The 12766-nt window shown below is 30.9% G+C and overlaps 1 protein-coding gene across 3 annotated transcripts; it reads left to right on the top strand.

Annotated features, from left to right (window-relative positions):
- Positions 1 to 2991: 2991 nt before the first annotated feature.
- Positions 2992 to 7143, top strand: olf186-M (Ki-ras-induced actin-interacting protein-IP3R-interacting domain olf186-M). 3 transcript variants are annotated; one of them, XM_090107981.1, is made up of 6 exons: positions 3277 to 3307; positions 4261 to 4724; positions 4856 to 5011; positions 5165 to 5258; positions 5809 to 5893; positions 6886 to 7093. In XM_090107981.1, the coding sequence occupies exons 1-6, from the start codon at positions 3292 to 3294 to the stop codon at positions 6920 to 6922; spliced, it is 852 nt and encodes a 283-aa protein (XP_089964107.1). In that variant the 5' UTR covers positions 3277 to 3291; the 3' UTR covers positions 6923 to 7093. The 3 variants fall into 3 exon arrangements, with proteins under 3 accessions (XP_089964109.1, XP_089964107.1, XP_089964106.1); XM_090107983.1 differs by lacking the exons at positions 3277 to 3307; positions 5809 to 5893 and adding an exon at positions 2992 to 3183 and having other exon boundaries at positions 6886 to 7143; XM_090107980.1 differs by lacking the exon at positions 5809 to 5893 and having other exon boundaries at positions 6886 to 7143.
- The last annotated feature ends 5623 nt before the right edge of the window (positions 7144 to 12766 follow it).

The following is a 12766-nucleotide window of genomic DNA, read 5'->3' as shown; positions in this document are numbered from 1 at the left end:
CGGAAAGCTAGTGACAAATAAAATAACTAAATAATAAGCATTTTTTTTTTCATTAAAACCATGTACAAATTTTAGTGAAACAACAATATACCTACTTCATATCTGTACCACAGAATACATAATAGTAGCTAAACGCTACTCATACATAACAGTGAATATTTAAATATGTAGGTATGTCTGTTGTAGGTACGCCATTGTTATTACATAATATAAAGTACATAAGTATAAAGTAGATATATGTAGAATGTAGATACGTTGTAAGTATACGATTTTCCCAAAAAACGAAAGTACTTAATTCGTAGCGCTTTTTTATTTATTTTTTAGAATGTAGATACGTTGTAGGTATACGATTTTCCCAAAAAACTAAAGTACCTACTTAATTCGTAGCGCTTTTTTATTTATTTATTAATTATATATATGCTTTGATTCAATTTGAAAGAGTAAAACGACACCACATCACTACAAATTTCGTTGTTTTATTTACGTAGTAACTTAGATATTATTATGTTCGAACAAGAAAGTAATATAATTTATCTATACTTAATAATATTATAAAGCTGAAGAGTTTGTTTGTTTGTTTGAATCTCAGGAACTACTGGTCCGATTTGAAAAATTCTTTCGGTGTTAGATAGCCCATTTATCCAGGAAGGTTATAGGCATATATATTATTGCGCTTTATATCTCAACAATAGATCATTGCGCTAAGACCAACAGGAGCGGAGCCTCGCGGTGGAAACCGCTAAGCGCAGCTAGTCCTTCATATATACTCTTCGTTTTTATACAATATATTTTTTAATTCATACTAATATTATAAAGCTGAAGGGTTTGTTTGTTGATTAAACTTATTTCAGTGTAAGATGATCATTTATTGAATAATTCTTGTGATATTGTAGGTTGTATATTGTAGGTACAATGTATATCATAATATTAAATATAATGACAAAAAATAAGCACAATATTTTTACTTTTTTATTTTAACCAACGTTGTTGTTTTAATTGTTAATGTATAATTAAGTTTAATTATTAAGGGGTAATTTTTCTATCATTGATTAAAACTTATCCGTCGATAAAGTACACGATCACATTAAAATCTCACCTGCTTCATAAATATTAAAAGTCTGCCAAATAGGATACATTTTTGGAATGGTTGTTTGTTATGTTACTCGAGTAATAAGCGCACATTGTTTTAAGAAATTAATGTATTTTTTTTTGTAATTCTGATAGGAAGTTTTAGTCTGTGGGATAGGATAGGACAGGGGACGACGAAACTACTCATATACGGCTAAAGAAGTTATATACTGCTAACAAGACAGTGCACCAAATTTATTTGTTTTAAAAAAATATTATCTATTGCCATAGGTATACTTACCTACCCTTAGGGTTGCTTTTTTTATGAGCGGAACCTTATATCAACTCGGAGCGGCTAGAACCAATGCTAGAACAGTCATAAGATAATGGTAGTTAGGGCGACCAAGAATTTTGTTTGACATTGTACCATCTCATCGGTATTTTTTTATTTTATGTAAGACTTAAAAGCGAGACGGTCTCGCTTGTAAGATATAAGGCTTCATTAGGTACGATAAAAGCTATATTATTCAGCTATGTATTGAAATTATTACTTACGGTATTTACACTTAAATAAGGTAACATATTATACGTACACTATGTTTTAGTTTATTTTTGCATATACATTAAGTAGCGTATCATCAATATAATATGTACAGGACCTTTTTCTCGTTCGCTTTTCAAGCAATTTCTCCCATATTTTGTTAAGCCATGGTCACCTAATTAGAAAGAGACAAGTTGGGGACAAGAAAGCTCTCAGTGGGACCGTTTATTTAACCCTTATTCAAACGCGAGCCTGTGGAGGAGCTAACAAAAAAGTAATATACGTTCCTGGGTAATTTTGGGTCGTAGATTTCAAAAATACACACAAAAAAGGGGTTAGTGGGGGGGAAGTACCTTTTTTTCGGTGGGAAGTATATATCCCGTCATCTGTTCTCTTTTGTAAAAAGTTTGGAAAGGTGGGAACTATAGCTCCCAGTGTCCACTCCAGACATCAATATTTTAAAACACTAGTTAGTTGCCCTGACTCTACTTGTGAATTTAATGTTATCGTAAAAAATTATAAAGTTCAAGTTTTTTAATAAAGGAGGTGAAAGTACTCATCAATGCAAGTTTCTTTTACTGAGGGAAGAATTCGGGAATTGAAAAATGAATGACTTCAACATAAAAATGGCATTTTTCTAAAACAAAATAAAAACAATAGGTAAATACTAATGTATTGAGTTAAGATTTCTAATTATCTGATCAGGAAATAACGAATAACAATAAATAAGTAGCTTATACCAACTAAAAAAGATTTTTTAGACACACAGATTTTATATATAGAATTTCCGAATGTCGTGTGCAGTGACGAACACTGGGATGATATCTTCCCACTTAAAGACTTAATTTCAATCGACTCTACCAAGGTATATACGAAAGATTCTGGGCATATTTATACGTTTCACGCAACCGTAATATAGTCTAGTTTACATAGCTAGAACTCAAATCTACTTATCTAATTTTTTTTGAGCACTACACCAAAAACTAAAAAATAACGGTCGTTTTCGGCTGCAAAATCACGTCACCTAACTTTGACGTGTGTTTACCATGACATGTAATAATTCTCTGAAAAGTGTTTCCATGAAAAAAGTTCTCTGAAATGTTAAGATTGCGTAGATAAATATTACACTGCATTAGGTTTAAGCATATAAAAATAAAACACGATTTACTTCAATCTGAGACGTGGGAAGTATAGCTCCCAGCGTTTTAATAAGGGTTAACATGGTGTACAGTTTAGTTATTTGTATAACGTCTTTGTAAACGGATAGTTGTGCTTTTACCTATAATAAGATCTGTGTATGATGTATATAGATTATCTATGTAATATGTCACTTGTCAGTAAGCTTGTCAGTGACACTTGACAGCTCCCAGCACAGCTCCCAGCTTACGACTGACGTTTATTTTTATGTTGAAGTTCAATTCAATCTTTATTCATAGGACCTTCATCATAAAAAAAAACATATTAGAATATTAATTTATTTTACTTCTTCGAAGAATTGTACATTAAAAAAAGAGGAGAGTTTAATAGTGCTTATTTCATTTCATATACATGTCAAAAAAATTGTAAATTAAGTGGTAAGTACAATTTTTCTTCACCTTCACTTTGAATCAAACATTAAATCCCAGAATTTTCGCATGCAGTTAACAAATCCTTTATTGCATGCAGCCTTTTATATTAAAAGGATGGATCCAAAGCAAGGTTTGTTTCGTGAAATCATTGCATAGTTCCATTAAAAGTAGCATAGACTAATACGTATACTAGTATGTATATATGCGAAACTACTACTTCTACTGTACTGTACTATACTCTGTCCATTATATTATTTGCTTTTTGACAGCTTCACGCCTATGAAGGATTGTATTGTCTATGTTAAAATGTCATACAAATAATTATCGTACTTAATGTACAGGTCCCGCCCACTTAGTGATGTCTACACAGAATTGTTCAATGATGGGTCGATAGATTATAATAATCGATAGAAATACTCTGTAAAATATATCCGACACAGAAAAACTCTTCTATTATGTTATATAATTTAAACGTAAAGACAACCAAATTGTAAGATAGAAACCAATAAATAATAAAATATTAGTTTAGTTTAGTTTTAACATACAATGCATAGGTATGTGGTCTTATTATTACATATCTTATTAGTACATTTACGTTGTAATTATTATTTACGTACCTGATTCGATTTATGGTAATATTTTGAATTTATAATTGAAATGGTATCACAATCGATAACATTTTGAACATCACTTCTGGTATCACCCGTCGAGCTGTCAAAAAGCAATTCTTATAGTGGACAGACTATAGTCGTGTACTAAATGTTTGTTTTGTGAGCTGTATGTGCAAATGAAGATAATTTGTGATAGTGAAGTCATGAACTTTTTATGATAGTTCTCATCTGTGCATGTCATTTCTAATGTGAAGATATTATATATTATGATCATAAATAATGGAATCATAATATTATATGGTATTTGTATGTAATGTAGGAACGAAATACCTGTAAACTATTTAACGTAGAATAATCCAAGACTTATGATAATAAACTTATGTTTAAATTATGTGGTATTAATAAGAGTAAATGCAGATTAAATTTAAATTTTGCATAATAAACAATTTCACATTTATAAATATTATTCTAGATACTTTCAATGAATCAGTTTCCTCAATATTAGAACGGAAAGTACGCGGTTGGCTCAGTGGAGTTATTGACGACATGCGTCGTAGCAGCCCGGTGCAGCAGTGGCTGGACTCACTGCCAATTGACAATGATCAGACTCAAGTTGAATCCAATGTCGCAATCACTTTAAATGGAACTAATGAAAATGAAGTTGATACAAGAACAGTTTCTGGAGATATCAAGGCTGAAGATACCATCACTGAAAACACAGTAATTGAAGCTAACCATGATATTTTACAAGATGACCAAACATTGGATATTCCAGAAACAAAAGAAATATGGAAGAGAAAATCTTTAGAGAGTGGAGTCCTTACTAATGTCCAATCAAAGAGCTCTAAAATAAAATTAAAAAGAGATCATTCCATTCAGTCTGAAGGTTGCTCACCTAGAATTAAAAATCCTTTACTAAGAGATCAGTCACTGCAAGTGAGTATTGAAAGTTATTGCTGATAAAAACTTAACTAATAATTTGTGAACATTGATTTACTTAAGATAATTTATCATGCCCTGCATACTGCTATGTAATTTAGATTTTATTTTATTTTCCATGATTTCAGTCTGATGCCAGTGGGTCTAGTGGCAGTTCTGTTTTAAATGTTCTGGGAGCAAGAAAAGTTGATGCCGAGTCTGTTTTATTAGCATTGGGCTTTGGTCCAAGTGAGAAGCAACAAAAACTTCAGAGAATACCTGACAGATTTTTAGTGCCATCAAAGGTGAGTTTTACATTTCACTTATGTACCATTAAACAATATCCTTATTTTTCCCATATCATAGACAAACAAGGTGTTTAATTTTGTAAATCATTTATTAACATTGTTTCTCTAAATTATATGTGATTTTATAAGTTAATATGTTTTTTCTTGCAGTTGCAAGGAATAAGCACCGAGCAATTTATTAAAAACGAACAGCACTCCATGAAAATGCATGATTGTGGAGTGTTTGGCTACCGAGGATTAACTGGTATGTACTGTTTGACATATTTTATGTTCGTATTATTTCATATACAAAAAATTATAATTACCAAATTTATCTTTTGGGTATCTCCTGGGCTTGGAACATTATTTACATTAAATATTTCTGGTGTTTTGTCTTTATAATCCTATTTATAAATACTAACCAAATGCTTTTATAATTTGTTTTTTATTTACAATTTTTACAGTTACAATTGTAAAAATTGTAAATGAAAAACATACTTAATTTATTGTATAGGAAAAAATATTACTCAATTACTACTAATTATATTGATAATCATCAACATAACATTTATCATGGTAATTAGTAATTACAATTAAAAAAAAGTGAAAAAAATATTCTGTTTTTTATTCTACTCAATTTCAACATGTGTCAATTATATTAAGTTATGATTTTATATTCATCATGATAATACTAGGTATAATTATTATAATGTGTTGTATTTACTAATATTCTGGTCATTATTTTAACAAACAGGGAAGGCTTTTTAATATAACAATAATGTGTTCACTAATAAAACTAACAAAATTACTAACAGAGCACTGCACTCCAGTGTGTCGGTTTATGAAACCAGTAGCATCTAACTATCACATCTCATACCAGGTTCCGCAGATTGCAGTACAGTAAGTACTTTGTTATTTGTTTTTATAATATTATATTATGTAATAATTTTTATCAAATTTGGAGGTATATCAAATACAATTTTTTCCAGTAATATTACAACATTAACCTAGTCTTAATAATATATGGATGTAAGCTGAAATTGTTAATCTTTGGCAATTAATTGTGTAGCCTACATAATGATACTAATAATTAAATATTAATAAATAATGATGAATCATCCTGTGTTAAGGAAACAACAATATGAAAATGAGATAGAACATGTTTATCATGTGAATTACTTCATCAGTTGCCTTATTTTGTAAATATTGGTATTTGTGGCAAAATAAACTGCTTTATGTTTATGATTTACACTTTTGAATACTTAAACAGAATGCTAAAAAAAAATTTTAGTAAAAAAATATCCTCAGAGAAAAAATATTTCAATTGGTAAATATTTTTCGATTCCTGATGTTTATTTTAATGAAATCTTCAGTTTATCACTTATAATACCACAAGAGCTTCAAAATTATCGGGTATTTTCCGATAGGTTCGTTGCAAACAAATGAAGGAGTCAAGTCTTTAGTCAAGGTTAAAAAATCACGAGCGCGAAGCGCGAGTGATTTTTCCTGAAAAACTTGACGACTTTATTTGTTTGCAGGGAACCTTGAGGGAAATGCCAGATAATTTTGAAGCTCGTGTGGTATTCGGGAGATTATTTTTCCGTCCCAAATGTCGGCCAATAATTTCACAATTGAATTCAACCTGTCAGTTTGACGTCAACGACCAGAGAAAATTTTCAAAAAATTATCAGTATAATACCATGTAGGTTGTACCACGTGACGTCGAATGGTGCAATTCTATTGGTCGATATTTGGGTCGGAAAAATAATCAATTTCATTTCCAATTTCAATCCAATACTTTTGATACTAGCATACAGCGGTGTTCCCCGTTGACATTATTTTTGAATGTATTTCTTATTCTTTGAATCTATTTCTTTATTAATTAATTGCAGGGAATCCTCATGTTCCACCATCGACAATTGTAGCTAAAATAATAGATTGTTTGCTACAAGACGAAGAGTGTCGTCAAGAAGCTTTAACAAAAGCTCGACATTCAATAGCCGACATGCGAAGCGCGCCGGCCATTCACGCACATATAGCTGCCAGACTTCGGAGCACCTGATTTATTTTCAACAAATCCGTAATTAATCTATCCTATTGTTAGTTAAATTTTTGAACGATATGGCATTTACAAACGAATAACACAGATCCCTTAAGGGCTTGGTCTAGTAGTGCAAACAAATGCATCCTGTCATCCTATATGTAAATAATACAAATGTACTAAGGGAAAGTTGCTCCACTTAATTTTAAAAAATTAAATCATTCGTATGCATAATTTAATATTCGTAATAAGTACCAAAAATGACAATTTGAAACAATTTTCGTGAAAATTACACCGGGTGATTTTTTTTTATCAGTACACAAAATTTGCGAATACTTTCTATTGATATCTTCAACTTCATGTTTATATAACTGATCAACTTTTACAAAGAAATTTGGACGAAATATAAAAAAAAATAAGCTTTCCATACAAAATGCATAACTCTATACATTTTTTTCGACCTAAGTTTCTTAGTGAAAGTTGTTCAGTTTAACTAATAAAACGGATAAACAAATTTTGTATATAATAAAAAAAATGTAATGTTTGTGTTAAAAAATTATTACATAGAAAAATACGCAAATGAAAACAAAAGATATTTATTTCTGACTAGCTTCCGCCCGCGACTCCGTCCGCGTGGATGTCAGTCTTCGCGTCTTCTACAGATTTATTATACATATTATGTATAATATATAGATTTATTTTGATAAACCTAATAAATCTTTTGCTAGCATTCTGATGCTTTATCGGTTGCACTGGATTTATCTCTTTTTTTCAATCGCTTGAATGATATAGGATGGGTCCTTGATGGACATCGAATGCTGAAGTCTCGAATCAATCAATTCTGACAGTAGGCAATTTATGTAAAATCTTGATAATGGTCCATCATTTTATTTTGCCTAAACGTTACATACTTTTTTATATATTCTATTTTTAACGAATGATTCACTCCAGTCCAAACAGCAAATAAGCAGACTTCTGCTTCTGCAACGTTTAGTTGTCCCTGAATTTGGAAAAAATAGTCATGATTCTTATCTATGACAAAAGTGTTATTTTTTGCATTGTATTTCAAATATTAAATTTTTTTTTTAACCGCATCTTCCGCATTCATGTCTTTTGCCGGAATTAGACATTTAACTTCTACTAGTCCCATTTTCCCTTTTTGATATGGGAGTGTATAAAGTAAATTTTTTAGATATTTCTCGTTATACTTTTAAAAAGTTATTATTGTCATTTTGCTCATTAGGTAAAGTAATTTCGATATCAGTTTTAAGTTTTTTGATACCTGCAATAATAACGTCATAATCGCCTGCACATACTTATCGATTACACCCTGTATACAATCCACCATCCACATTCATAATGTTTTCCTGTCCTCCTCTCCTTTACGCTGTTCACCGATACATTTTAAATGAGTAAATCTGCTACCACTGAAGGATGTTTCATTGTGATCAGCAAATTTTCACCACCACTGTTGTCGATTATTTGTTTTTCATTTTTAATCAGCAATTGGGAATCATCAGTTTTGTTTTTTGCAGATTGGTGATGTACCCTAACAATACGTCGAAAAGGGAAAGCATCAACGAATTATCGTATTCGTCCTCTTTTTTTATTCTTCGCGTCTCTGTTACTTCTGTTTGTTTAGTTCTCAACACCCACTGAATTTTCTATGTTATTGTGATCTTCCATTACATCTGAGTTTTGATGATGTGATGATAATCCATTCGTTTTAATATTGGTACTTAGAGTTGGTAGACTAAACTAGAAATGGCGGACTAAATTTGTCAGCGCGTCTGTAAGATCAGAATATAAAACCAACATCCTGTATTTAAGTTACAAAATTAATAATCAAACAAAATGCCGCTACGTTGAAAATGACTAGAAGAAAAAATTAAAACACCTCGGATCAATTTTGGAGTAAACAAATCATTTTCCCCGTATGGGGATTTCCCCGGATGAACTTAGGAAGTTCAAGTTCTCAATACAAGTTTATATTATATTTCGTATTTCTCAAACGAAAAATAAACATTTTTGGAACTTCAAAAAAATTATATTATAAGAAAATTAAATAGTGGATAAGTACTGTTATTTTCGAGGTTTCTAATGTGATGTCGTAAAAAATTACATTTTTTTCCGCTTACATAGCAAACGCAGGCTGAACCGTACGAGTTTTATCAAAATAATGTACTAAGTATTATACACATTAAAAAGGTCTACAGAAAAGTCCGCGATGGTATATGTCTATATCTTATGGATAACCCACAATAACTTTTTTTTCTAATGTTCTTTTTACGACAAATAATGGCTAATTTTCGAAGCGATTTGAACCAATACAGCATTAATCCTTAACCAATTAAATACCTTGAATACATTGTTCATTTAATATAGATCTTTATCGCCCTTTACACCGTATGATTTAAGTGAATATTTTCGAAGATATTACAGATTTAAAAATTGCGGGACGTAGAGTTTGCGGCGGTACCGGCCGGCCGCCCGGCTATCTATTTTATACCCGTGCGAAGCCGGAGCGGGCCGCTATGTTTTTATATACAACGTTCACAGTTTTTCTGTAGTGTATTTAGTATCAGTATTGCACCCGTGCAAAGCCGGGGCGGGTCGCTAGTTAGTTTTAAAGAAATATACATCCCTTTACTGACACCCCGTAAAATAAAGAAATTGTTGCCAATCACCTTTGCAATCTATTTGGTTTCATTAACTTTATGTTCGAAGATAATTTTTTTTCTAGTAGTTACACGCGTATTTTTTCGTTTATTTTCCATATCGAAATCAAATGTTTAAAAATACGAATATTTGCACAAAACTAAGATAAAAATAATCAATTAACAAAAATATTAAATTTAACGAAGTAGAGCAACTTTCACTTCGGTATGAAGGAAAATCGAGCGTAGAGCACACGTCAGAACGCTCCGGCCCAAGGAGCGCGACTAAAGAAATTCGCTAGGATTTTTCCTAATTATTTTAAATATTTTTTTAATATTTAAAGAATTATCCAAATTCAAAAAAAATTTTTTTAAAGGATTAATACTCATTGGGTCTTCAACCAACTCGAATAAAATAATGGAAAAAATAACTTTTAGCAGTATTTATCAATAGATTTTGTAAGGCAAAAAATGGGAAATTTAATGAATTTATAACGTTCTAATTAAGAAAATCATAAGTTTTTCGGCAATTGTATTCAGCAGTTTTTAATAACGACTATATAAGGATAATAATGCGCTGATCAGATTGTGTAAATTGTAATCGGTTACAACGTAGTGAGTGCACAAACTTAGCTCGAAATGTCTTTGGGGGAAAGAGACTTATCTTGAAGGCCTGATTAAGGTAACATAAAGTAACTTTACAAATGTGAAAAAATTCACGCGCATTGCCTATATAACACTAATTGATTAACAAGAAAAAAAAATTCAGTTTATCATTTCATTAGCCGGGAAAAAATTGTCAAATAACTTGTTGAAAACGCAATTTTGCTAGACTGCAGCCTTAAAGTAAATTAATTAGTAAAGTTTTGAATTCGTATTTAATCGTGATATAGAATAACTTTTTGTAGGCTCAATTGACAATTTAAAACATAATATTCTTCATTAGGTACTACCGTGCAAATAGTTTGAAGGTATATTTTTTTGTAAATTATCTTTAGATCTGATGAGAATTTGGTCTGAGAGCACACTGATACCATATTATATACAAAATGAATTATTAATCATAAAGTAATATTTATATCTCAAATTATTTACAATGATATATAAATGTATTCTTATTACTATTTATTAGAACATCATGTTTCAGTGAGTGAAAAAAAATACCTATAATGGTTCAAATTACATATATTATCATTTTTAATGATTTGGCTGTGTAAAAGTTGCGTTGCTAATACTAAACTGTGTTTAGAAAATAATAACGTTTAACTGCGCGGCCACACACTCGACGAGTGGTAACTGGTATGGGAAGTAACGAGGAAAGTAGGCAGAGACATAGGGTGGCCACGTTACTCGTCATGCCTCGTCACGTCATGCGTCGTGCTCATCGTCCTGCTCACTGCTCCCTATTTTGTCGGTTTTTGCGCGCGAGTCAAAGGACCAGCAATACGAGTGCGAATGACTGGCCATGTAATCACGCGATCGCACTTCGCAATTCACATCGAGCGCAAGACGCATACGTATGCAAAATTGGAAATCATGTCGTCGCCAAGTATGGAATGGTCAAATGAAAAAGTGTTAATGTTTTTTTATGTTTGAGGACGACGACGACGATGTATATTTATTTTTACTACCTATATAATTATATTATTATTAGCTATACTAAAAATGCATAGCGCGCACGCTGCCATCGTTTCAACGTCCATTGTGTGAGACAAGGAAAATGACAAGTGGGGAGCGTCGCGATTATTGCGCGAGCGGCGAATAGAGCAGTGTGTGGCCAGAGAGGGCAATGTCGCGGTGAATAACGGCAGCGCGAGGAGCATAGTGTGGCTGCAGCATAAAACAATACGATGAGCACGAATAAAATATTAGATTGCGCACTAAATCTTGGCGCTAATCAACGATATAGCCTAAAACTTAAAAATGAAAACCCACTAATGCCAAACATAGAGGCCATTGAGAGCATAATGACTTATTGTAATTTTAAATTTACTGACTCAAGTATAGTATAAGCATCGTGCCTCAATGTAACTTAGTTCTTAATCCAAGAGGTACTTAACAATTATCTGACCATACTGCAGCAACCAGAAAATATATTTATAATTGTTATGACATAATAATTTAGCGTAATGAATTTATTTAATGTTTACTTAATAAGTTTTTAATGTTTTAGAGATGACCTTTTTCATATTATTATAACTAAGAGATTTATCATATACATACTTAGTTATAAGTAATATCAATATTAAATATTTTTTAAATAAGTACATAGGTAATATACATAGTTAAGTCTGAATTCGAAATTCTAGTTGTACTTATTTCCTGATACTTAATTGATTGACTTATTTTTTGTAATATTTTATTTTGACTTATTTTTTGTAACATTCTGAACTTCACATGAAACTTGCCTCAATTTTTTATAACAGTAACGTGTCATTAGAAGTTGTAAAAAAAATTTGAAATGTTTTATCTTTTGTGTGCTTAATATACCTAGATCTTATAGTCTTAACTTGTCAACAATAAATAACAACAATTTTTAGGTGTGCAAATTGTAATATATATAACATATTATAATAATGTAAATTACAAGCACAATGTTTTTACAATAGCACAATTTGTTTATCGACTTTTAATGACCGAAAATAATGTACAATGTAGTTCACAAATTTTTAGGTTGTGGTTTTTTATTTAGTTGGTTTCTTTTTATTCTGGTTACCAGTTCTTAAATGTATAAATGTCAAAAAAATTATAGTATAGTGAGATGTTTAAATTAAATTCTGAGATAATTAGATAATGTAGAAACCATTGTGATAGTAGATTATTTGTCCTATGTAATAAAAATCTCCATTTTATGTTGCCATTTCGCGCCATTAAGTGAGAAAAAGTATGCGTTATTATTATTTAAATCTATTTTTTCTTAAGTATTAATTAAAAGAATAATAATTAATCTTAATATTTTGATTGATCCGTGCCTTAATCACTACATAGTATAAAACAAAGTCGCTTTCCCTGTCCCTATGTCCCTATGTCCCTTTGTACGCTTAAATCTTTGAAACTACGCAACGGATTTTGATG

Source organism: Colias eurytheme, chromosome 12 (assembly GCF_061535395.1).
Source record: "Colias eurytheme isolate Ceu_HAF_F1 chromosome 12, ilColEury1 Martin Lab GWU primary, whole genome shotgun sequence".
Taxonomy (NCBI): Eukaryota; Metazoa; Arthropoda; class Insecta; order Lepidoptera; family Pieridae; genus Colias; species Colias eurytheme.
This window is presented reverse-complemented; position numbering and strand designations above follow the sequence as displayed.